The 27,659-nt window shown below is 32.7% G+C and overlaps 1 protein-coding gene across 10 annotated transcripts in view; it reads right to left on the bottom strand.

The window, feature by feature from the left end:
• Dmd (dystrophin) overlaps positions 1 to 27,659 on the bottom strand; it is a 1,571,027-nt gene that overhangs the window by 1,148,468 nt on the left and 394,900 nt on the right. For 9 of the 10 annotated variants that reach the window (XM_076918249.1, XM_076918252.1, XM_076918250.1 and 6 more), the window contains exons 1-5: positions 18,918 to 19,065; positions 9,231 to 9,341; positions 8,732 to 8,905; positions 6,680 to 6,835; positions 1,541 to 1,711 (exon numbers count right to left, since the gene is read on the bottom strand). In XM_076918249.1, coding sequence (XP_076774364.1) covers positions 1,541 to 1,711; positions 6,680 to 6,835; positions 8,732 to 8,905; positions 9,231 to 9,341; positions 18,918 to 18,935 — 630 coding nt within the window. In that variant the 5' untranslated portion in view covers positions 18,936 to 19,065. Of the gene's footprint in view, positions 1 to 1,540; positions 1,712 to 6,679; positions 6,836 to 8,731; positions 8,906 to 9,230; positions 9,342 to 18,917; positions 19,066 to 27,659 lie in introns of those variants that run through there. The other variant, XM_076918257.1, reaches the window with a different exon arrangement.

The following is a 27,659-nucleotide window of genomic DNA, read 5'->3' as shown; positions in this document are numbered from 1 at the left end:
TTGCTCATCTCAAGTTGCTATTTTGTTACCAAGTCTGGCAAATAGATCAGGACATTAGTTCTGGTAAATGAAATAAGAGCAGAAATAATGCATGAAGCTCTTACAATCCATCTTTGAGAGAGAACTGATGTTCTTTACTCCATTATCTTCGTTTTTGTGGTTGAGAAAGTTTTATACTAAGAGGAGAAACATACCAATGCTCTTGCAGAGAAATTATCCAAGCCTCTGGATGTTTTCTTATACCAAAGTTACTTCCTTAAACCAAAACTGGTCAGAGTATATGAGATAAAAATCTTATATTTACCTTCTCTGAAACATTTCATCTTCGACAATTTTTATAATAGCTTAGCTTGTACCTAAGCATGTAATTTTTGATTGACTTATAAACAAATATAAAGACATTATATGATAGAGTAGTAAGGGGGAAATTAAGTCAATTCATTTTTTAGTTGATGTCATATGGTTTTTCCTCATAATAATCTCAAATAATATGAGATCTTGAAATAAGAATTGTAATGCTAAATAACTGTTCTAAGTGGTTTGAAAGGAAATGTGATCTACCACTACTTATTTTTTTAAATTTACCATTATACATCCTATATATTAATGCAAAAAAGAATAGTCTTGAGTATGGCATCCTGTCATCATAAGTTATTACATAATGCATTCTATGTTTTAAAATTTTGGAGTGTAATATTTAGCATCACTGAAATAAAAATCAATGCAAATATCTTGGGATAGCTAATTTACATATTCAAATACATGAGTTTATTTTTTTAAATGAGAGTATACTTTATAAATGGTCCAATACCTTGGCAAAGCCCAAGATGAAAATATGCTATTAATATCAACTACATAAGTTACTTCCTTTTTATTAGGAGAACTTCAAATAATCTAGAAATTAATTACCTAGAAAACATTAAGCTAAGAGTTTTTTACTTTAAATTCTAGGCAGCAATATATGTCTCTCTGGCTGTCAGAGAAATGAGAAGATTTTTCCAGGTAGAATGAATGTAGGACATATGCCATTTGGTGACAGAATGTAGAACCTTCTCAGGCCATTTAGATTATTCATGATTATAACATAGTTGATATGCTGAACTGTTCACAGTCACTGTAATTTGATGCATCTCTTGTCGCATGTTCTCATAGGCCTTCTATTTTGAGGTAAACTAATAAAACATAGAACTTTATGTGAGTTATACAGTTGAATCTTTAAATGGTTTTGATCAACGTGGAATATCTATAGTGGTTAATAGATATTTTTATACTAATTTTTCTGCAATAATTTATGTAATTTAAAGGATTCATTTATAAACCATTTATGCTTTGGGGAGAGTTTTCATAAATTTTACTATTTTAATTATGAAGCTTGAAATATACAGTTAGCCCTTGATTAATTCTTGAGAAAAGAAAAAATGAAGCAAGATAATATTGATAATTCTATTACTGTTAGACATCACTATTTGTTTATAAAATCATTTGCTGTGAGTTTTCATATATGTTAAAAAAAAAAAACTTTCAGTAATATGGGATGTACCTTTCCCCAGGCAACTTCAGAATCCAAATTACTTGGCATTCCTTCAACTGCTGATCTCTTTGTCAATTCCGTATCTGTTGCTGCCAGCCATTCAGTTAAGACATTCATTTCCTTTCTCATCTTACGGGACAATTTCAAGCATTTCTCTAACTGTTGCTTTCTCTCTGTTACCTAAATAAAATAATAATAATAATAATAATAATAATAATAATAAATTTAGCTTAGTTTGTAAGTCAACTTTATATACAGTCAATATATTGAAAGTTTTATATTTCAATCAGTGTAAAGTAACCATTTTCTTATATGCTGCTTTTTATCTTATTATATAGTCAGGAAATTAATAGTCAGTTCAAAAGTCTTCAGCAATAGAAATGCTTAACCAAAATACAGTGTCTTGTACCTGCTGCCATGATAGCAGCAACAATATAAATTATGTGAATCTTTTTCTTATTTAATTAAAAACAATATTTATGGCCAAAGTTTGAAATAAACAAGAAAACAGACGTCAAACAGAAGATATGACCTATTTTTCATAGAGGACCTATAGTCATTTGACAGAGACATGGACAAACAGGCTTACGGTCTTCAAAATACAAATGAGTCTTTCTCTTGCTAGGCAGATGGTATCAAAAGAGCAAGAATATTTTTTTAGGGAGGCAACATACTTATGTATTGTATAGAATTGTCAATTTTATCTTTAGTACATTTTAAAATTACTTTCTCATAGAACATTTTCCATAAACAAAATTTCTAACAAAAAGGACAAATTGGTTTTAAACCCCAAAATTTCATCCTCATAAATTTACTCTTATGGGTAGAAACCAAGATCTAAAAGAAAATAAAATAAGAAGAAAAGAAAAGAAAATTCTCCATTACAAAATTAGCAAGTATATGCATCAAGCAGCACAATAAAATATTTTAAAGAGAAAACTCAGCAAAAATTTCAGTCAGTGTCATAGTAATATGTAGTCCTTCCTATATAAACAGTATTTGTGTTCAGTATAAGCTATTCCGAAAAGGCATAATAGAATATAATATATTCTATTATATATATATATATATATATATATATATATATATATATATATATACAAAATTATGTTTATAGTACTACTTTGCTGGCAAAACAATAGATTTACTTATTTCTTCAGTTAGATTTTTTGTTGTTTTATTTTGTTTTGATTTTGAGAAGGGTTTCTTTGGGCTGTCCTAATTAAAATGCTGTAGACCAGTCTGGCCTGGAACTCAGAGATCTAACTGCCTATGCCTGCCAAGTGCTAGGATTAAAGGCATGGGTTATACAATATTTGGTTTGATTAATACAATATATGAAAAACAGAATTATGATTAGTCTAAACTGATATAAAATTGTATAAGAAAATAAACAAACAGTACAAATACACAGTTATGCTTCAGTCTCTAAAGATATATATATAAATGTAAGTATGTATTATGTGTACACTATGTATGTGTACTATGTGACTAATTGTCATGAAAACTAAAAGAATGTTTAAAGTGCTTAACATGTTTCAATAAAAATGCTGAGATAAATTTCAAATATTCAACAAAATTTATGAGAGATGTATTTGATACACACCCACACATATAATGTTTACATATTGCATACACATGCAAAGTGTTAAAGGTGTATATATCCATTTATATACATGTCTATGTGTATTGTGGAGTGAGTAAGCATGAGAGATTCTGTGTGTGCTTATATACACATATATGCATGTGTGTGGAGAGCAGAAGACAGCTTCAAGTGGCATCTTCAGGAACAGTGTCTAACTTTTCTTGGTTGACATGTCTGTGGATCACAAATTAGCCTAACAATATTACCATTTAGCCCAGGATTACTCTTGTCTCTGTATCCCAAGCATGAGATTATAAGTATGGGTCACCAAATCCAGTATTTTTACATGTGTTCTATGAATTCACCTAACTCAAATCCTCATGCTTGTGAAACATGTGCTTCACTGACTGATCTATTGAAACCCCTAGTAGACTTGCTATTTTATTTTTATCCATACATTATTTCCTGGCTAGTGGTGGTGGTCTCTCTCTCTCTCTCTCTCTCTCTCTCTCTCTCTCTCTCTCTGTCTCTTTTTCTCTCTGTCTGTCTGTCTCCCTGTCTCTCTCTGTCTTTCTATCTCTCTCTTTCTCTCTATCTCTCTGTGTGTGTTTGAACACTTACATGTATGAGCTTAACTATGCTATAGAGCATGTACGCAATACAGACGACAACTTGTAGGAGTTGTTCTCTCCTACAGTGTTGGGTCTCAGCAATTGATCTTGATTTATAAGGCTTGAAACCAAGTTTCTTTACCACCTGATCCATCTCCCTGGTCCAGATTGAATAATTTTGCTTTTTATCCAAGGGAATTATAAATATATACCCATTTTACTGAAAGATCTTTTTGTATTCAATAAGTTTAAAAAATTATAACATGATTCCATGTATATTTATTTTTATTTCTGTGCTGTCTTAATAGAAAAAATTCCAGATTAAATATTTCAAAAGAATACTAGTTTTCTCTGCTCATACATTATTGACTTTTATTTATTTTGTTTTGCTTATATACAACCAAGTTTTAAAATACATGAGATACTGCCACCTTAAGTAAAATTTTTATGTTGTTCTTGTCTGTGAGAACAAAAATTAAATATTTAAAAAGAGACTAAAGTACCTCAGTAGTACTGATTTAATGTTTACTAACGACTGGATTTTGAAGATGACATTGGTATTCACGCTTATTTTTAAAAAATTGTCAAAACATAGTGAAGACATAAATAAATATAGACATTATATCAATGGAGCCAAGTGAATATTTCTCATTCAAATTGATTAAACAGATATAAGAAAATTTATTTTGTATTCTTTGAACAATGCAACTAATTGGTGTTTTTAAAATTAAAAATAAAACCCTACATTTTAAGAAATGTGCTGAAGACCAAATTATAATTCACAAATATATTAACCTCATTGTAATTATATTTGAATACATGCACATGTGCTTTAAAGTCATTAATTAAAGTTAAACGTGGTCACAAGTATGAGTTGCTACTCTTATAGGTCAGTGGCTTTGTATAAAGAAAGACTGAGTGATTTTTATCTTCCTACAGTGATGACACAGTGAAAAACTGGCACTCTACAATCTAAAAAGAGAGTCCTCATTATGAACTAGGTATGTCAACACTTTCAGGTTAGAATAGCAGGCCCCAGAATTTTGAAGAATACAATACTCTTATTGGTATTTCCACAGTGTTTGCATCTTGTGATTGCAGTATTAACTGCTTACTACAAATGACAATGTACTGAATTAAGTACAAACATGTAAATTCTGAAGATAATTAAATTAGAATGGTTTTACTATTTATATATTAAAAGAATGAGCTGGGTGGTGGTGGCGCACGCCTTTAATCCCAGCACTTGGGAGGCAGAGGCAGGCGGATTTCTGGGTTCGAGGCCAGCCTGGTCTACAGAGTGAGTTCCAGGACAGCCAGGGCTACACAGAGAAACCCTGTCTTGAAAAACAAAACGGCAAAAAAAAGAATGATACCCTTAATATATTTTTTTGTCTTTTATTTTGTTAAAAAGCCACCCTGGTTGAAGATGTTTTGAACATCAGTAAATAGAAAAGTATTTTTCTTAGATAAGAAATACAGGAATTATAGTATTTTTATAAAACAGTGTTTATATACAATCCCTTAATTATTAAGGTTTCTACATTAATATTTACTTCAAATACAATTTTTCCTCAATCTGTGAAGTATTATGATATGCTATTAAAGAGTCATTTCATTGTTTTATATTAATGATATTATAGTGTTAAATTGTTATATATAAGCAATCAAATTTGTACTTTCGGGAATAAGTAGAGCTTTGCATCATTATTAGATTCATTAAATTCTTAATAATAATGAACTGTTGGCCCTAATAGTCTAATTTTATTTTTGTTGTTTTAAAGTCTAAATTATTTTTTCAGTAGTGTTTTATGTTACGACTACCCATGTTAAAGACAATGGTTCTGTGCAAAAAATTGGCCCAAATAATCATTTATCACTGAAAGAGCAAGATGAGAATGTCACTTTTCCTAGACTTGTTTATCTTTCTTTATTACTGAAGGAAATACAAGCCAGACATGTAATGTGATTGTAATCCCACCACTTGGATGGTGGAAGCAGAAGGATCAGGAGGTCAAAGTCAACCTCAGCTACTTTGTGAATTCAAGACAAACCTGTGCTTCACGAGACCCTGTCTAAAAATAAGTAAAAAGTACTCACTCATCACAAAATTTCAGTATATGCATGCAAATATATATTAAGCTCAAATGAATAAAACATATAGATTTTTGGATTGTATTTTTACCATATAAAGTATAAGAAAATAAAAACTAACATTGTTTGATAAAGGTATTATCAAAATATATTTAACATGATACCTCACCATGCAGCAATGTCAAAAACAGAAAAATTATATTAAATTAAATTATTTAATTAAATTTAATTTAAATTATTAAATTAAAAATATATATATTAAAATGGATTTTGTAGGAGATGCCAGGGAGGGAATAGAGATCTGGTGTTAATCCATACACATGTATGCATGCATATGTAAATATATATATAAATGTATATATATATGTGTGTATGTATATATATATACATGTGTATATATGTGTATATATATATATATACACACACATATATGCGAATATTTGTAAGATAATTTGAATAAATATACAATTATTTGTCTTAATTTCAAACTGTGTTGACTTCATTCCACCAAGTTCATTCTAAGTGCAATATGTCACTGCAATTAAAATTTAATGTAAAATATATACAAGTATTACAGTCATAGTAAATACATTTCTCACACTGAACAGAAAGGGTTTTAGAACAAGAAAAAACTTTATTTGATTCACCAATAAATACATCCTTAAGCTTTATATACTGTTTGACTTTATATGGATAAGCAGAGACTTAAGATATTTTAGTATTAATTTCATTTGGAAATACTTGAATGAGACTGAGAATCACAATAAGGATTTCTGGTATTATATTTTATCTTGTATGCTTTTAAACAATATACTGTAAATATCATAAAATGTGATGTTTCTCTAAGTATGTACTCACCTTCGCACCCAACTCATTATAATGCAATTTTAAAGCTGTTACTCTTTCATCAAGCTCTTTGGGATTTTCTGTCTGCTTTTTCTGTACTATTTGACGTCCGGTTTTAATTACCATTTCCACTTCAGACTTCACTTCACTCAGGCTTTTATACAAATTCTATGTTAAAACACAAAACAAATATAAGTAGTATACAAAGTATGGAGTACTATATTATTAATACAAAGACATAGACATTAATTGTCTTTGGGGGTTTATAAGTTACACAGAGTGTATTTTATGGCTGTTGTCATATCATTTTGTATTTTCTATTAATTAACTTAGGTATTTATGATTATAAAGGTATGTGTATAATTTGAAGCTATTCATATAAATTAATTCACCATATATATTTGGTTCTTCAATGCTAACTCACAAATACCATATCTGAATGTTATAGGATTTATATTTTATGTGCCACATTTGTTCAATTCTAGCCATAAGTTTATATTACAAAGCCTTAGGAGGCTAGTATTGTAACTTGGAAAAGCAGGTGCAATTATGAATATACTGCCAGGGTCACTTTGCTGTTACAATTTGTTTGGACTTATTTTATGAGAAGTATACAAAGTACTATGTTTATATGCATGAAAAACTTTCCTTTGCATATATATATATATATATATATATATATATATATATATATATGTTCATATATAATGATGGATGTAGTTCTGGATTAAGTTGTTCCATATTTAATGTAAATTATAATTTAATGAAAACGCTGCTTGTTTTGTGATCATGTTAAGACATTTTGTTCCAGAAAAAAATGTTGTGGCAAGGAGTGATGGCGCTTTTAATCCTAGTACCTGGGAGATTTTAGGCACAAGATTCATAAATTTAAGCCCTCTTAGTCTTTAGAGTTACACACTTTTGAACATTATCATCATCAGCATCATTGTTATTATTATCATCATCATCAACAACAACAAACAAACAAACTAACAACAAAAAAACAACAAAAATTTTTGAAGACAAGGATAGGACTATAGTATATATCATCATAAACTTATATTTAAAAGTAGAGAATATAAAATCTGTGAAGAAAGATGTCTTTACAGAAAATGTATTCCCATTGTTTTCAACATTTGGACTAGAACTAGATACAGACCAAGCTAATGTTTTGTGCTGTTCTCTTTGTACAGACATAAAGTAATTGTTTTGAGATCATTAACTGGAAGATAATTATTATGAAGCATTATTCTTTTTAAAAAGAATGAATGTCTTTCCCATTGCAAATATAAGTAATGGTGCATTTTTATTTTTAATTCTTCTTGAAAATTTTAATCTATGACACCTTGTATCATATTCTCATTTGTCTATTTTAGTAAGTCATTGCTTAACAGTATAATCCAATACTATTCCATTAAAGACATCTAAATTATTGATGAAAGTACTTGCAAAATAGGAAGGATTTACCCATTTATACAGACACAACTGGTACATTTGTAAAGACATCTTATAGTGCAAACAATATATTTATGTTTTTTGGCCTGGTGTTATTTCAGTATATATTCAATACATTAGTATTTATTGTATATAGAATGAAATCTGTGGTGCCTTTCACAGCTGTATGTCTTTAATTTCTGTCAGGTAATCTGTAACCTTGAGAATAAAGTTGACTACTTAATTTAAACTTACTGAGAAACATTAATTCTGGAGTGGTTATTACTATTAAAACTACTGCTGCAGTTGACATTTTTATATTAGTCTATTTCCTTTCTTGATATCTTTTTCATAATATGTACCAAGAAAGAATAATGTAAATAGGACTCCTTTTTGATTCTGTGTAGCCATTAATAAAATTATTGACTCAAATTCACACTCCTAAAATGCTATCAAATGTCTATTATTTACATAAAATTATATCTTAATAAATTGTCATTTTTCTTAATCTTAAAACTATGTGCTATAATGAGTATGGTTGTATGAAATACATTGTTACCAAAGATTATTGAATTCTTCTAATATAGCAAAATAAAGGGTAGCTGGATATTTGGCACTAGGTATACATACCACACAATGACTTAGTTGTGACTGGACTACTTCCTGTTCAATACTCTTTGTTTCCAGTGCAGGCAAGTGCATCTTTACCTCATCTAAAATCATTTTACTTTCTTCTAGACGTTGTTCAAAATTGGCTGGTTTTTGGAATAAGCGAAATTTCATGGAGACATCTTGTAATTTTTTCTGTAACAGCAATATAAGGAAATACTAATTAATCTATCTTTAATAATCAACCAGTCATATGTTTATTAATTTTTCATTTTCTGAAAAAAATCAAAGAATATAAATGGAAATTTATACATCATTTTCTAACACATAGAACCTGTCATTGAGAGAATAATATTCTCAATAAATGTGATACTAAATAGTCATATCTTATCTTTAAACTGTATAGAAGTTATATTTTAAAAATTATACTGATAGACACCATAGTATAATTTTGAATTTAATGATTAAAAAAGTTGTCTAATTATAAATCAATCTCCCTAGGTTATAAAATAAAATATACCTGTGCAACATCAATTTGTGAAAGAACTCTTTGGTTGGCATCCTTCCCCTGGTTATGTTTCTTCATTTCCTCTAAACTGATCTCATGACTTGTCAAATCTGATTGGATTTTCTGTTAGAAGGAAAACACTATTAGCCAAAATACTCTTAATGTTATTGCAAAGGAAATACCTATTCCAAGAACGTAGAATTTTTGAATATTTATAGACTATCACTAACAACCCAGAGTCCTCAGAATAGACAAGAATTCTTTAAATCTTCATTATACGATCAAAAAATAATTACTTCTCTCTTCAAAATTGAGATTATTATAAATCCTATGGATATAATTTTAATATAGTGTTTATGTTTATATGTCATATTTATTGTTGATTGCATTTTATTTTGAAAATATATTCAAATCTGGCCAAATATATAAATGCCAAAATGTACAAGTAATGTAGCCATGATGGAGGTGAAAATGTATAATGATATTCCTAGTGGGATTCTTTGGAATATTTCAGTTTAAGTTCATGAAAATTAGAATAAGTAAGTTGCATTATTTCCTTTTCTCACTGATGTAACCAAATATCTGGGAGAAACAATCTGAAGTAGTGGTGCCTTATTTAACCTCATTTGTTTAGCAGAAATATTCTCTACTATTTTGGAGAAGTCATGGCAGTTAAGATAACTTCATCTATAACCTGGAAGGTTGGGTTATCATTTGCTTGTTCTTAGTACAGACCAAGAGATTTTAAAGATTTTAGACTACACAAAGGACTCCTAAACCTCCAGAAGGTTATACTTAGTATCCAGATAGGCAACAAAGAGTTTCAGAAACAACCAAAGAGGGTGTCACATGCTAATACAAGAAAATAATTCAAACACAATAACATGTGGAAGATTTTTTAGAAACAAATAAAAGAATCTAAGTGTCATTACTTTCTAAGACACTGAATTGGTTCATACAGCTATTGATTTTTAAATTTTAAAGACACAAAATATTTCTCTTTTACAATTTCTATCAAATTATTAGGCATACTTCTTTTTTCAAATTTTGGGCTGCTAATTTAAACAAAAGTAAAAGAAAACAAGAATTGATCTTCCTAATGTAGTGAAAGTATATAACTATCTTGCTATTTTCTAGTTTTAATTTGGTGTTTGTGTTTTTATTCAGAGGATATTGTTTCTTAAAAATCATCTCACATTCTAAGAACCTTTAATGGTAGGTGTACTTCAATAAATAATTCCAAATAAACTCTTTGCCAATAACTTCACGTGAGTGAGCCCACTTGAGCATACAGGTCACCAAATTATCAACCCAAAACTTAAAAAAAAACTTATTAGAGATGCCAAAAACTCGCAATCAAATGAATTTCTTTAGTCCACAAAACCACTAGACATTACAATACATAACTGTTGCCAATATCATAATTTTTAGTTTCCATTTAAAAATAAAATCATTTTGTCTTTATGACCTGTGACACAGTCTTATATATTTACAACAATATTTTCTTTCATTTTTATTTCAATTTAGTGGATTTCATTTAATGGGACATATTTTCATAGAAAAGTGTAAGGCTGGAAAACTAAAGGAATTTTTAGTTTTGAAAAACAACAAAACTAGGCATGACTTTAACTATAACATAACTAGCAATCAAGAATTAAATATCATACTGTCCTAAATGAACAAATATCATACTGTCCTAAATGAACAGTATGATTGGGAAGCTTGATTGCCAAAATATTTTGAACTATGAACTGCTTAGTAGATTAGTGAAACACATATCTGGCAATGTCTATAAGGATATTCTGGAGATAAACTAATGGTGAAAAACCTGCCCCAACTATGTATGGCATCACTTTATTTAGTTTCAAATATGAATAAAATACAAGAGTGAAAAGGAGCGAGCCTGCTGTTGTAGACATTTGTTCACTCCATCCTGGCCCTCACCAAAGGAGGAAGCTAGACAGACCATAGATGAAAATTTATGTGCCTGAGAGCACAAATAAGTCATCTTTTAAGATACTTTGCTCAAGCTTTGCTTTTTTTTGTTATTGTTCTGTTTTTTAGGTTTAATTATTAAGTGAAAATTAAGTGATCAACCAAAATGGCTTTCATTATTCTGAAAAAGAAGTTTTATTCTTTAATTAGAACCCAATAGAAAACAAACTAAGTTATTAGTTAAGGCAGCAGAATGTAAAACTAATATATGACATTCAGAGGTTCTCATATGTTAATGGTGAACAAATTGCACCTAACTTCATGAAAACAATCATAACTGCCATTGCTACAAAAAATAAATAAGTATTAATTCTATTAATTAATTTTATAAGGAATGTGAAAATCCTCTACAGTTGCAATTCCAAAGCATGAGTGAAAGAAATTGAAGAAGACAAACAAAAAATATGGAATGATCTCCCATAGCCAACTGGTTAACCAAAGGAGCACTAAAATATAATTGAAAGAAAGACAGCCAGGATACAACCATATGAAACCTAACCCTGAGTTACTTTTTAATAAACTAAAAAAAGGAGCTCAAAATAATCATTAGGTTTTCATTAAACCTAATGCTAAGACCAGACAATCTGAAATTCCTAGAAAAAAAACTATGCAAGCACATCAAGACATTTCTGTTTTATTTTAAATTTTTATGACATGAACACAGAAAGCACAGAAAACAAATGCAAAACAGAAAAAATGGTATTACACAAGCCAATAAAGTTGTTGAACAGAAAACAATCAACAGTCTGAAGAGACAGTCCAGAGAATGTGAGACGATATCTGCCAAAAATTCCTCTGACTTTCTGAAGACTATTGATATTTAAATTATGAAAACAACTAAAAATGAAACAGAATAATGAATCACATTTAAAATTTTTAGACCATGTGAAAATATATTTATCAAAAATTTAATGTAGGTAGCATAGAAATATAAAAATTCTCAAAATTTCGCCAGTATGACAATACAAGTCACAGATAAAATTAGGTATCATCTCATCCAAGACTGGATCAGTATTAATTTTAAAAATAAAAATAAACATTTACTGTGAGTATATAGATAAAAATTGACACATATACTGTTGGCAGCAATATAACATAGCATTACTACTTGAATTGACAAGGCAGAGGTTTTCTGAAGTTCAGTAAATATAATTTATAAGGCACTTGCCCTGGTCACAATTTTATGTCTAAAATATTCTGTGTACAAAAAAGATTTTGCATATTCATTTTATTGTGTCAGTACTCACAATTGCTAAGATATTAATTGAGCATATGTGCCCCTCAAGATATGAATGTAAAAATAAATTATGGTAAATTATATATATATATGTATGTATATATACATACATACACACAAAATTGGATATTATCAGCCAAATTAAAATGACATCCCTTCAAGGGAAGCCAAATGGATGATTACATTAGATCATTTTGCTAGACAGAACTAGTATAAATTAATCAGAGTATATAAAATTTAGTAATTACAGAAAGTATTCTACTGATAATATTCAAAGAAAGTGATTATTGGCCATAGCTTAACCAGGGTAAGTTTTCTGGGTACAAAAAGCCATACGAGAGAGTGTAGAAGGAATGAGTTATGATTATGTGGACTCATAGATAGTAATCGTCATAAACAATTGCAGTTGACTCTCAGAGGAACACTGTTGAAAGAAGCGATGACTGTAAATATTAGTTCCAGTGAAAAATTATGGGGAAATTACATTATGACTTCATCTTTTCTTGAGTACTATAGATGTCTCTGCTGAAAGAAAAAACATGACTTTCCTTTAAGCAGGGAAAAAATTTGAGCTAACAAATAATATCAGTTACTCAAGTCTCTTACAGAAGCAAAAACAATACAGAAGCCAAGACACTATGTCTCCTCCAAAGATTATGAAACCTGTAACAAAGACCCCCCCCCCCCATGTCAATGACTTAGAATTATTTCTAAAGAATTTAAAAGAATGGTGAGAAATGCCTTCAAATAACTCAAAGAAGAGACAAACAGACTCTGAGAGAATACATATACACTTACAAACACACACATACAGAGAGAGAGAGAGAGAGAGAGAGAGAGAGAGAGAGAGAGAGAGAGAGGAAGGGAAGGAAGGAGGGAGGACAGCACGGCACAATGCAATAAGAAAGTAAAGTGGAGATATTAATGTAGAATTCAATAAAGGTATTTGCTGAAAAGAAGCCAATAACATGATGCTGGAAATGAAAGGCTCAATAAGCAAAATAAATGCTCATCGGATATACCTCACTGATTAATGGAGTTTGAAGAAAAGAGTATCAGAACTTGAAAACAAGATAAGGGAATTGGATTATTTGATAAAGTTCAAATGATTTTTTAATTTCTAGAAAATGTGAGGGCTTTATGATACCACACAAAGATCAAATCTTCATATTACAGCCACAGAAGGAAAATACAATGCTGTAGGCATAGGAAACATCTTCTGATAATAAATTTTACATTTGTCAAATAAGCTTTATCATTTCCGTGTTGTATAAATGATAGAAACAATTTAAACTTACCCATATAATACCAGAAATGTAATGTCCATCTGCCAGCAAGAGATGTCAAGGATTAGGTACCATGGCAGTGGAAGATAGGGAATTTTGAACATAGTGCAATGCATTTTAGAGAGTTTGAATTGTTTCTATTTACATCAAATAATTATTCCACTGGAAAAAAATAAATCTTTGTATTCTTCAAAATGTCACAAGTATGAAAGAAATTAAATAGACATAACAATGCATAAAGTATATCATACAAAATTGAGATTTTCTCAGATTGTACAGGATTTAAAGCCACGTTTTTACTTATCTGGCACTGTTCTAAAAAGATTAGAGATTAAATTTTCCTGATTTTTTAAAGTAGATTTTGCATAAGAAACTCAGTTGGTAAATAAATTTTGTACATTAAATATAAAGATATTTTTACTATAGAAAGTCTCAAACTATAATTGTATATAATTATAGAATATGTTTTATAAATTATAAATTAAAAAATTAAATATTTCTAGTTGATTCTACCTTAGCAACTTTGTAAGATATGTGATATATTTATCGAATAGATTTATAAATTAATTGAACATACTTTAAATTCATGTAAAAATATATACCTACTTTATACTTATATTTTACATTTTACTGTATAAAAATACTGTTCTTAGACCATGTCATTAAAAAAACATATTATTATAAGGGATGATATTGTCATTCATATTAGAATTGCTTAAATAATGCATTCATATAAACTTTCAATATAACATAAATTTACTTTAAACTATCAAAAGTAAGACAAACGTTGCATGGCCTTTTTGAGACTATCGTCAGGACATTAATGAAAAAAAACATTAGGGATGGAGGACCACATGAGAATAAGGATGGTTTCCAAATTTGTAACAAATTTATAAATTCTTCAGAGAATTCTGAAGATGTACAGCTTGAGCCCTGGTTCTATCTTACTACCCATTATATGTTTGTGAAAAGTAAACAACAATCTTATAAAATTATCATCCTGGCTACATATAAAATTTTTTATCAAACCAATGGAAACAGTAAAGAACTTAACAAAATGTGTCTAATAAAATATGATCCTCACCTACAATCTAATGGAAATTTTCAATTCATTATCAGATTTAGAAAATTCAAATTACATAAATCAAATCCCATCACTATGTGCAGTAGCATAAGTGAGAAGTGTCAGCCATAGTCTTAGGCATTTCAATACTTGAGCCTTATTTTGTGGCATTGTTTGGTAGCTTTTGGTGTGGTATAGCCTTACTGGAGGAAGTATGTCACTTAGGGTGGTTATTGAGATTAAAAAAACCATCGTTACTTGAAGTTTACTGTTTACTCTGTACTTTGTGTTTTAGATTTAAAAAAATAAAGTCTTATGTTCCCTATCCCTGGCAGTGGGCCTTCTGACTGCTGTTTTTTATTTTCCACTATGGATTCTAACTTTTTGGTGTAACAAGCCAAAGTAAATGCTTTCACTCATAAGTTGTCTTGGTATAGTATTTTATAATAATAACAGAAAATTAACTAATATACCAAACCATTAAAAATGTAAGGTGTTTAAATATGTATGTCTGTCTGTGAGCACACACATGTGCATGCTGTAAACCATCTAACTAAACTCTCATGCCAGGCATGAACAAAAACACCTCTAAAGTTGGTTTATGGAGTTTAAGAGATCTCTAAAACATTATAGAGTCGTGCTGTTGGTCTTTTTGCCTCCCAGAGTTTGAATGTAGTGCCATATTGTTGAATATATCAAATACTTCAGATTCAGGACATGGGGAATTTACCTAGAACTAAGCCAGAAGTCTCTTCCCTGAGGACTGGGCTCATATGATTGTAAGTTATTATACAAACTGTCAGGAGAGAGGAACAATCAGTAGTACTACCCAGCTGTAAGTCTGTGAACCTCAACAATTAGTTTACCAACAAGTTAACCACAGTGGTGCAATAATCATACTCTTTATCTTGGACAGCTGTCTTTTTGTACTTAATATTCACTTTAAAAAGGGCATTCACTGCTGGGCAGTGGTGGCGCATGCCTTTAATCCCAGCACTTGGGAGGCAGAGGCAGGCGGATTTCTGAGTTGGAGGCCAGCCTGGTCTACAGAGTGAGTCCAGGACAGCCAGGACTACACAGAGAAACCCTGTCTTGAAAAAACAAAAAAAAAAAAAAAAGCATTCATGCCATGAAGTGTAAATATTCAACTGGCTATGGCTGGTTAGCTCATTTCTATGAAATGATTTGAAATTTATAATACATTGTCAATGGCAAATAATAAATGAAAAAGCAACAGGAAGAATAAACCAGAAAAAATATTAATTTTACATACTTTTAAGTACAATAAGATATAACTGTCAGAAGTTTGTCACATGATGTGTATTCTCATACAGTTAGGATTTTTTTTTAACTCAGGAATCTCAATTTAAACTGAAGAAAAAAGTATTTAGAAATTCCATTTAGTAGTAAAACTTGTAGTGCACCACACGGTGGAGACAGACACTCACAGATCTGGATCAGCATCTCTCAGAAAATCTAAGTTTTTATGTAAATGATTAGCAACCACAGAAATACAATATATGCATTTTTTTCTGTTTTTTTTTTTAATTGATGTAACAAAAATGTGATTTCAGACAGGGACTACAAAGTCTACTTAACTTTAAATTGGTATTGAGCTATGACATACATTTAAGGAAATGTATTTCAGTTTTTTCTGCCCACTTATAAAACATTCAAATTCATTCACATTACAGAAAATAAAACTAAATAAATGTAATTTCACTGGCTTTCTAAGTAACTCCTATGTCTGAAACACTGTGTTTAAATTTGTTTGTTTAATTAGTTTATATTTATCTCTATTTACATTTATTTATTCTTTTCTCATACATTATATCCTGACCACATTTTCACTTCATCCACTCCTCTCAGTTATGTACACCCCCCCATCCCCTGCTCCTTTGTTTCCCTCCAGAAAAGAGCAGGCCTCCCAGTGATATCAACTGAACAGTGCATAACAAGATACAGCAAGACTAGGCAATTCGCCTCATATTAAGTGTGGACCAGGCAACCCAGTAGGAGGCAAAGGGTCCCAAAAGCAGGAAAAAAGTGTCAGAGACACCTCCCACTGCAACAGTTAAGAGTCCCGCAAGAACACACTGCTATACAATCTAAATTTTTTATTTCTCAGACAGCTTCTATACACTCAAACTCTGTCTTCAACTAGCACTTCAGCTGGAATTTTGGAAATGCAACCCTTCAACTAAAATTCTAGTGCTTGATAACTTTGTAACAGAAAACAATTTATTTACAATCACTGTGAAAAAAAACAGGTTCAACTAAGTAAATGCTCAACAGTTTTCAGCTGCTTTGTATTCTCTAATGTTTCATATTGTCATATATATAATAGAGGGAAGTCAATGCCAAATAACTATCATATTATATGCTTATTTTCAATAGGATACAGAGAGGATCAAATACCACTCTTGTCTCAAACAGTCCAAGATACATTTTCTTAAAAGCCCTCCTTTTTTTTTAACCTAAGCTAATAAAAGCATTAGTCTGTCTTCAATGTGATACACACACACACACACACACACACACACACAAACACACACACACACAGCCAAACTCTGACTATAAAAGCTTCTGTTGAGTCAAGTTTAGATAGTCACATGAATGGTAAATACTACAGAACTTGACTAGACATTCTAAGGTTATTTTCTTCGTGCATGAAAAGTGGTGATAATTTAGTATTATCTCTATTTCTGTTAAAGTATTTATTGTTCTTGTCCCATGTCTGATTTTATCACCACAATTCTCTACATCCAATTTGTTCTTCATCGACTGCAACAGTGTGCATTTCATCAGGAATCCATTCTTCTAGAATTTGCCATATTATGAAAACTTCATATGATCTGTTCCAAGTTCCGAGGGACTTCATTTGTTCAATGTAGAAAATATGGTGAACTACTAAATGCTAATATGCGCACTTATACTCTGAGTACCAACTGTGATTCACTGAAGCAGGCTGGCATTTGTAGCCATGATCTACAATTCCTATATTTTATACAACTATCTGATTTTTAAACTGGATTGCTTCTAAAATTTGCATAAATAAAATAGAAAAGGAAAAATGGGATTTAAACATCATTTTCTACTACCCTCACATAATTCCATACAGATATTAATTACACTTGGTTGTTAGTTGTGTGTGTGTGTGTGTGTGTGTGTGGGTGTACTTTAAAAAGTACATATTTGCTGGGCAGTGGTGGTGCATGCCTTTAATCCCAGCACTTGGGAAGCAGAGGCAGGCGGATTTCTGAGTTCGAGGCCAGCCTGGTCTACAGAGTGAGTTCTAGGACAGCCAGGGCTACACAGAGTAAGCCTGTCTCAAAAAACCAAAAAAAAAAAAGTACATATTTGTTACTTCTAGTATCTTAGTTTTAAAAAATAATAATGTGCATGTGATTTGACATGCATTTACATGTTATTTAAAAACAGAAATTTGCTGTCTAAAATATCATATGGAATATGTTACAGTATGAAATTTATTTACTTAATCCCAACTTGTATAGGATGAATTTCTACTTTCAGTATCATTTTCAGAAATGTAATTAGAAACACTTAATAATTTGGATTCAAAGAAGGAGAGTACGTGAGTTTGTGCACATGAGTACATCGATTATGATCAATAGCAATGGGGTGAATATGTCTACCTGTGTTGTTAGCTACTTGTAACACAGTAGGAAGACAGAAACATAGTTTAGAACTAATATCCATCATAACAAATATGAGTTGTTTGCAAATGGTTGATAATCATGTTTAAGAAGAGAATAAATTATTTCTGTGTCATAAAAAATACTATGCTTTGGCTTTCATCTATATTGAGTATAGTTTTGAAACATTTGTGAACAATGGATATCAGCTCTTTTGGGTTTCATTGTCTCTATTTGAAAATGGTGCACTGCATAATTCAGAAAAATAAATCTTAGAATTACAATGTAGACTTATTTAAGCTGTCACTTCCAATAGTTCAATGAATAAATGAAAGGGAACTTCCTCACAATTAGTTAAATAATACCTAAATAGGAAAACCAACAGCACCCCACTGAAGTTGAAACATTAAAAATAAAAGAAAAAACAGAAACAAATGTTCCTTTCCAGTTTGGATGACTTGCCTGGGCTTCCTGAGGCATTTGAGCTGCATCCACCTTGTCAGCAATATAAGCTGCCAACTGCTTGTCAATGGATTTCAAGCGACTCCTGAATTAAGTGCAAGGATTTTTCAATTTCCTGGGCAGACTGGATACTCTGTTCAAGCAACTTTTGTTTTCCTCACAGCCTAAATAGAAGAAGAAATAAGAGTGAATTATTGAAATATTTGTTCATAGTGCATTCTCTACAATTTCTGTCACACGGTTAGTGAAGAATCTAGAGTCTTCCACAGTCACCTTTTTGTAAGACAGATTACGCAGCTTTCGGGCACTCATTCAGCTCTGCTTATATAAATAAAAGGAAAAGGAAAAAAATCAACACTTGGTACACAGAACAGAGGTGTCTGCAGGGAAAAATGTCTCAGTATCATGCACATCAAAGGAAGAAGCTGGAAGAAAACATTAGCAAAATCATCTCAGTTGTTGCAATCTGTCGATCTCAGGCTGAATGTTCCTCCTGATCTCATTATATAGTTCAAGCGATTTGGTTTACTTAGAATAGGGTCACCGTCATCACAATCCAATTCAAGACAGATAATCCACTTCTACCGGCTAGACACATAAGCAATCTGTTCACAATAGGCTCCTTTCGAAAAGAAATATTTATATAACCATCTGTTTAAGGATTTACTTTGAATACAATTTTCATCCCACTTTGTAAAATTGTTTCCTCTCTCTACTTTTCTTTACAATTTGGATTATGGAAACATTACAGTTGAATGTATACTATTATTGAAGTAGAAAGAAATATTAACTAAATATAACATAGCTGTAATTAATCATTATTTAATTAATCATGATTGTTACCATAAAAAATGTTAGGCTTATTTAACATTTTTCAAGTATTAATAGCATTCTAAAGAGATTGTGAAGTCTACTTCGAAGGATCAAATGACCTTAAAATAATTTTTCTCAAGGTAAAGAATGAGTCAAAAAATTATTTTAAATTTCTTAAGTCATCCATCACATAAAGGTATAGGCCTGATTGTGATATTATAGTACTAATAAATCTGCATCCCAGAGATTACCCTCTGATTATAAATGGCCTTTTTTTACATTGAGCATATTTGAACAAACATACATATATACATACATATATATGTAATTGCAATATGCTATTATTTTTGACAAGTGAATGTAGAGCATACTATTATTCTTGTTGAGTAATAATATTTACTTAAAGATATCTGGAAAATGTGAAAAGGATCTGGGGGCCTACATGAATACTTCTTCCTATTCTTGTTACTTTCTCAAATCTGGTAAATATCACTGTAATGTACCCTTTGAATTTTTGAAAATATTATTTGTTTACTCCCTTTTAATTATTAAGATTTCCTTATAAAAAGGTATGGATCCAAATTTAATTTTGATGAAAATAAATCAGGTATCATTTTTAAATCATATTTATAAATCATATTTAATCCCCATTACCATATCTGACCTTCTATTTCTTTTCTACTAACAAAACTGTTTATATCTACAGTATGGTATTTTGACTTTTGTATGTGATGTAGAATACTTAAATTAATCTATTTAACATATTAATTGTCATTTATTTTATGTTTTCATAGTTTCTATTATTTTTAATTTACATTGATATTCCACATTGTAGTTTCTCATTAATTATGTATATTTACTTTGGATCCTAGCTCTAATGAGGGTCTTTTCTGAATATCAGTTTCCAGAACAATACCAACAGCTTTGTTCACGACTAAATGAATGATGCAAAAAGTGATTTGTTTAATGGAGAAAAGAGAAAAGTTCAAGCTGCCAAAAAAAAAATGGATGTATAATGGAAACCTCTTAGAGATGCTACATTTGAAGAATAACTCTTGCTTAACATAGTTTTAAGTATAACAATAGGGTGGGACAATATATAAAACAACATTTAATCTATTTCTATTAAAACATCACAAGATTGAGGACTGAGACCTTGCTCTAAACTCATTTCAGTCCAAACATCAAACAAATTGCTTTCCATAATTATTCAGAAAACAGTGTTCATAGTTACAATAAGAGCCTTCACTTTCTGTATTATAGGAAAGACTGTCTGTAACATACAAAGAGTCCTCCAGACAAGTGGATCTCTAACTAATGACACAATGTCAGCATTGTGACAGGTGGCTACAGAAGCCTTCCAAACATAGTAGGGAGTAATTGTGTGTTCAGGCATTGTTTAAATGTGGTCCTTTCTTTGATGAAAGGCAAAGCCAACATACTAATCAGTAGACATTTGTAGAATGTTAATGTAATTGAAAATGATGTAATGCAGTAGAATTTTAAATCATACCACTGGCCTCAAATTTATGTTTCTAAACCTAATTTTGTATTTCCATTCTTGAGATTAAATGGGCTGCATGACATAGCATAGCCTGAAAGATGATAATAAAAGATCTGAGGTGGGTTGTTTCTTAGCCAACCTGACAAACAGTCAATAAAAGAGTGATTACATGGATTGCTTGATTATCTCAGGCAGTAAAAGACTTGATGTCAGTCCAAGCTTTGAACCAGTCATGGCATAAGCTGGTTTCTATTTCTAAACATCTTATTAGGCAGACCCCAATAGGATGCCAGCCTGTGACTTTGCAGGACACTTTGCCACACTTGACCTGCTGAATGGAATTAGGAACTCCCAAGCCATAATCAGGTATATCCTACAATCTCAAAACAATGCCTGTCATTTAAAAATGTTATTTCATCAATTTAGCTAATCCACTCAGCAATAATAGGAATCATAGAGATAAACAGAAATAGCAAATATTAGAGTAGTTATAAAACTATGTGCAGGTGAAAACAAAATCCTAGGAATGGCTCCCTGGAATGAAGATATTTTGCTCTATATTTTTAAATTAAAGAAGGTACAAAAGCAGACAATACTTTAAAATTTACTATTACTTGCCCTCCTGCAGTCTGAGGCCCTGCGGGTTAGTGCACCCAGGAGCCCCCCAGGACACATTCTGGGGGACTCCATAGAACCCCATAGCCAGCGCTAGCTCCTCCTGCAGTCTGAGGCCTGCGAGTGAGTGCACCTAGGAGCCCCCCAGACACATTCTGGGGGATCCATAGAACCCATAGCCAGCGCTAGCACGTCCCTTCCGCCGCTCGCCCCTCCTGCAGTCTGAGGCCTGCGGGTAAGTGCACCCAGGAGTCCCCCAGACACATTCTGGGGGATCCATAGAACCCATAGCAGCGCTAGCACGCTCCTTCTGCTGCTCGCCCCCCCTCCGGTCTGAGGCCTGCAGGGTCTGAGTCCCAGACCAGACCTCTACCAGGTCTGCAGTTGTGTGGACCCCGGATTCCACCTGAGACATACTGGAAGGTCTGCTCAAACCTCAGCCACAGAGGAACACTGAACTCAGAGTGTCAGACAGCATACCCTGAGATCTCCAAGAGGAGACACTGCACCCAGAACAGCAGACATCTAGCTGGACTGCTACCTTGTAGGCACCATATCCTGAGGCATCCTAGAGATACCACTGTAATCAGGGCAGCTGGAAAAAATCACAAAGACTCTGTACTCCTAGAAGACCAAACAAAAGCGAGACAACTGGAAAGACAGGCTTCATCAGAGACAGAAGTACAGGGTAGCACCAGAATTAACCAGATGGCAAAAGGCAGGCGCAAGAACGTAAGCATCAAACCAAAGTTACATGGCATCATCAGAACCCAGTTCCCCCATCATAGCAAGCCCTGAACACCCCATCACACCAGAAAAGCAGGATTCAGAATTAAAATCACTTCTCATGATGATGATAGAGGACTTTATGAAAGACATAAATAACACTCTCAAAGAACAGATAGAACCCTTAGAGAGGAAACACAAAAATCCCTTAAGGAATTACAGAAAATGCAACCAAACGGGAGAAGGGAATTAAACAAAACCATGAAGGATCTAAAAACGGAAGTAGAAACAATAAAGAAATCACAAAGGGAGAACACCCTGGAGATAGGAAAACTTAAAAAAAACTATCAGTAGTCATAGATACAAGTATTACCAACAGAACACAAGAGATGGAAGAGAGAATCTCATGTTGCACAAGATACCATGGAAAACATTGACACAACTGTCAAAGAAAATGCAAAATACAAAAAGCTACTAACCCCAAAATTCAAGAAATCCAAGACACAATGAGAAGGCCAAACCTAAGGATAATAGGAATAGAGGAGGGGAAGACTCCCAACTTAAAGGACCAGTAAATATTCTCACAAAATTATAGAGGAAAACTCCCTAACCTAAAGAAAGAGATGTCCATAAATATACAAGAAGCCTTACAGAACTCCAAATAGTTAGACCAGAAAAGAAATACTTCCCGCCAAATATAGTCAAAACATCAAATGTACAAAACAAAGAAAAAATACTAAAAGCAGTAAGGGAAAACGGCAAAGTAACTATAAAGGCAGACCTATAAGAATTACACCAGACTTCTCACCAGAGACCATAAAAGCCAGAAGATCCTGGCTGATATCATACAGACCCTTAAAAGAACATAAATGTCAGCCCAGACTAACTATACCCAGCAAACTGTCAATCATTATTGATGGAGAAACCAAAATATTCAATGACAATCCAAATTTAACACATATCTCAACACAACCCATCACTTCAAAGGATAATTGGTGGACCTCCATCACAGGGAGGGAACACTACAGACCTAGGAAAGCAGGAAGAATCTTTCCAAAACCGTTAAAAGAAGGTACTACACAAACATATCTCCCAACCGTCCAATAACCAAAAATAAAAGGAACAACACTCATTTTTCTTAACATCTCTTAATATCATGACTCAATTCGCCAATAAAAAACCATAGACTATCAGACTGGATACGTAAACAGGAACCGACCACATTTTGCTGCATTCAGAAACGCACCTCTGTGGAAAGGACAGACACTACCTCAAGTAAATGTTGGAAAACAATCTCACAGCAAATGTCCCAAGAAACAAGCTGGATTCGGCGATTCTAATATCAATAAATCAGTGTTTCAACCGAGAAGTAATCCAAAAAGATAAAGAGGACACTTCATATTAGAAAGGAAAAGGTACCAAGAGGACTTGCAATTCTCAACATCATTATCCCCAAATGTAAGGCACCCACAATACATAAAGACACTTTTACCTAAAACTTAAAGCATACATTGCACCTAACACAATATAGTGGGAGATTTCAACACCCCATTCTCAAGCTATGGACAGATCATGAAACAGAAACTAAACGCGAAGACACAATGAAACTAACAGAAGTTTATGAACCAATGGACTTAACGACATCTATAGAACAATTCATCCTTCAAACAAAAATAATACACCTTCTTCTCAGCACCATCATGGTAACTTCTCGAAAATAGACAATATAATTGTCACAAAACAGGCCTCAACAGACTACAAAAAGATGTGAACTAATCCCCAGCACCTTATCAGACCACCATGGATTAAGACGTTCCTTGGACATTGACAAAAACATCCCAAAAGAAAAAAAAACCGACATACAAGTGTGCAACTGAACAATGCTCTACTCAATGATAACTTGTCAAGGAAGAAATTAAGAAAGAATTAAAGACTTTTTTTGATTTAAAATGAAAATGAGGACACATCATATCAAACATGTGGGACTCATTTGAAAGCATTACTAAAGAAAATCATAGCTCTAAGTGCTCACGAAAAAGAAGTGTAAAGAGCATACATCTACCACTTGACAGCAAACCTGAAAGCATTAGAACAAAGAAGCTAGTATACCCAAGAGGAGAGACCGGCAAGGAACATAGTCCAAACTCAGCATGGCTGAAATCACCAAGTCGAAACCAAAAGAACTATACAAAATATCAACAAAACCAGGAGCTGGTCTTTGAGAAACTCAACAGATAGACCAACTCCTTAGCCAGACTACCAAAGGGCGCAGAGACAGCATTCAAATTAATACAAATCAGACTGAAGGGAGGCATAACAACAGAAACAGAGGAAATTAAAAAATTTGCAGATACTACTTACAAAGACTATAACTCAACACATTGGAAAATCTGGGAGGCAAATGTCAATTTTCTAGATAGTACCAGGTACCAAAGTTAAACGGAGGACAGATAAACCCACCTAAAACGTCCCCTAACGCCTAAAGAAATAACAACAGTCATTCGTAAAAATCTTCCCACCACAAATGTCCTGGGCCAGATGGTTTCAGTGCAGAATTCTTTCAGACCTCAGGAATGGACCTAATACCAATCCTCTTCAAGTATTCCATCGATAGAACCAGAAGAACACTACCCCAAAATACTTCATTCTATGACGCTACCATTACACTCATACCTAAACCCAGAAGACCCACAAAGAGAAGAGAAACTACAGACCAATCTCTCTTATGAAATATTGATGCAAAAATACTCAATAAAATTTCTCGCAGACCAATCCAACAACCACATCAAGAACAATTATCCATCAAGGTCAAGTAGGCTTTTATCCCAGGAATGCAGGTTGGTTCCAATATTCGGAAATCCCTCAATGTAATTACTACAATAAATAAACTCAAAGAGTAAAAAACCACAAGGTCCATATCTACTAGAAATGCTGAGAAAGCTATTTTGACCCAAATTCACTCCCTTCATGTTAAAAGTCCTTGGAAATATCAGGAATACAAGGCCCTTATCTAAACATAGGTAAAGAGTAATATACAGCAAGCGCAGTACCAACATTCAAACTAAATGGGAGAAACTTGAAGCAATCCCACTAGATCCGGTACTAGGCAGGCTGCCCACTCTCACCTTAACCTATTCAATATAGTACTGGAAGTCTTAGCTAGAGCAATTAGACAAACAAAAGGAAGTCAAAGGGATACAGGTATGGAAAGGAAGAAGTCAACATTTCACTATTTTGCATGATATGATGTAATACTTAAGTGAACCTGAAAACTTCCCAGAGAACTCCTAAACCTGATAAACAACTTTAGCAATGGTGGCTGGATATAAAATCAACTCCAACAAAAATCAGTAAGCTTCCTCTACTCATATGATAAACAGGCAGAGAAAGAAATCAGGGAATGACACCCTTCACAATAAGCCACGATAGAAACAAATTATCTTGGAGTGATCAACAAAGGCAAAGTGACAGATCTGTATGACAAGAACTTCAAGTCTCTCAAGAAAGAATTGAAGAAGATCTCAGAAGATGGAAAGATCTCCATGCTCACTGGGTTGGCAGGATTAATTTAGTAAAAATGGCTATCCTGCACAAAGCATCTACATATATCAATGCATACCCATCAAAATTCAAATCAATTCTCATAGAGATAGAATCAATTTCATTCATATGGAATAAACAAAACCTACGTATAGTTGAGAACTATTCTCAACAATAAAAGAACCTCTGGGAATCACCATTCCGGACTCTCAAACTGTACTACAGAGGCAGTAGTGCTAAAAACTGCTTGGTATTGGTAAGAGACGAAAGGAACGATCATATGAACAGAATTGAAGACGCAGAAATGAACCCGCTACCTATGGGTCACTTGATAATTTGACACGTGGAGGCTAAATTTTCATCCAGTGGAAAAAGACAGCATTTTCAAGTGTGCTAGCGCTCAACTGATGTCAACATGTTAGAAGACTGCAATTATCCATTCTTATCTCCCCTTGCACAAAAGCTCACTCCAAGTGGATAAAGGCTTCACATAAAGCCAGTAACACTGAAAATATAGAAGAGAAGTTTGGTAAAAGACCCTCGAATACCTAGCACAGGGGAAACGTTCCTGAACAGAACAACCAATGGCTTTGCTCTAAGATCCAAGAATCGACAAATGGGACCTCATCAAATTGCAAAGCTTCTGTAAAGGCAAAAGGACACTGTCAACGAAGACGAAACGCAACCTACAGATTGGGAAAAAGATCATTACAATCCTACAATCTGATAGGGCTAATATCTAATATTTTACAAAGAAGCTCAAGAAATTAGACGCCAAACAACACGAATAACCCCATTACAAAATGGGCTACAGAGCTAAAACAAAGAATTCTCAACTGAGGAGACTCGAATGGCCTAGAAGCACCTAAGAAAATGCGCACTCCTTAGTCATCAGGGAAATGCAATCAAAACACACTGAGATTACACCTCACACCAGTCAGAATGGCTATATCAAAACTCGGTGATAGTAGATGCTGGCGGGATTGAGAAAGAGGACACGTCCGTCATTGTTGGTGGGGGTTGCAAGCTGGTACAACCACTTTGGAAGTCAGTCCTGGCGTTCTCCGAAAATTGGACATAGCATTACCTGATGACCCGCTATACCACTTCTGGTATTACCCAGAAAATGCCTCAACAAATAATAAAGACATATGCTCCACTATTTCTATCAGCCCTATTTATAGGTAGCCAGAAAGCTGGAAAGAACCCAGAATGCCCTTCAACAGAGAATGGATACAAAAAATTGTACTGTTACACAATGGACTATTACTCCAGCTATTAAATAATTAATTCGAGAAATTCTAGGTACATGGATGGAATCTAGAAAATATCATCCTGAGTGAGAACCCAATCACAAACGAACCACACTGGTATTTACTCACTGAATACAGCGGAGATTAGCGCCAAAAGTTTGAAACAACAAAGATTCAACTACAACGACACGAAGCTCATGAAGAAGAAAGAACAAGTGAGGATGCCTAGGTCTTTCTTAGAAGGAGTACTAAATACCCAAGGGAGCAATATGGACGACACAGTGTGGGTCA

Source organism: Arvicanthis niloticus, chromosome X, assembly GCF_011762505.2.
Source record: "Arvicanthis niloticus isolate mArvNil1 chromosome X, mArvNil1.pat.X, whole genome shotgun sequence".
Classification (NCBI taxonomy): domain Eukaryota; kingdom Metazoa; phylum Chordata; class Mammalia; order Rodentia; family Muridae; genus Arvicanthis; species Arvicanthis niloticus.
The sequence above is the reverse complement of the archived record's forward strand: the minus strand, read 5'-3'. Positions and strand labels throughout refer to the sequence as shown.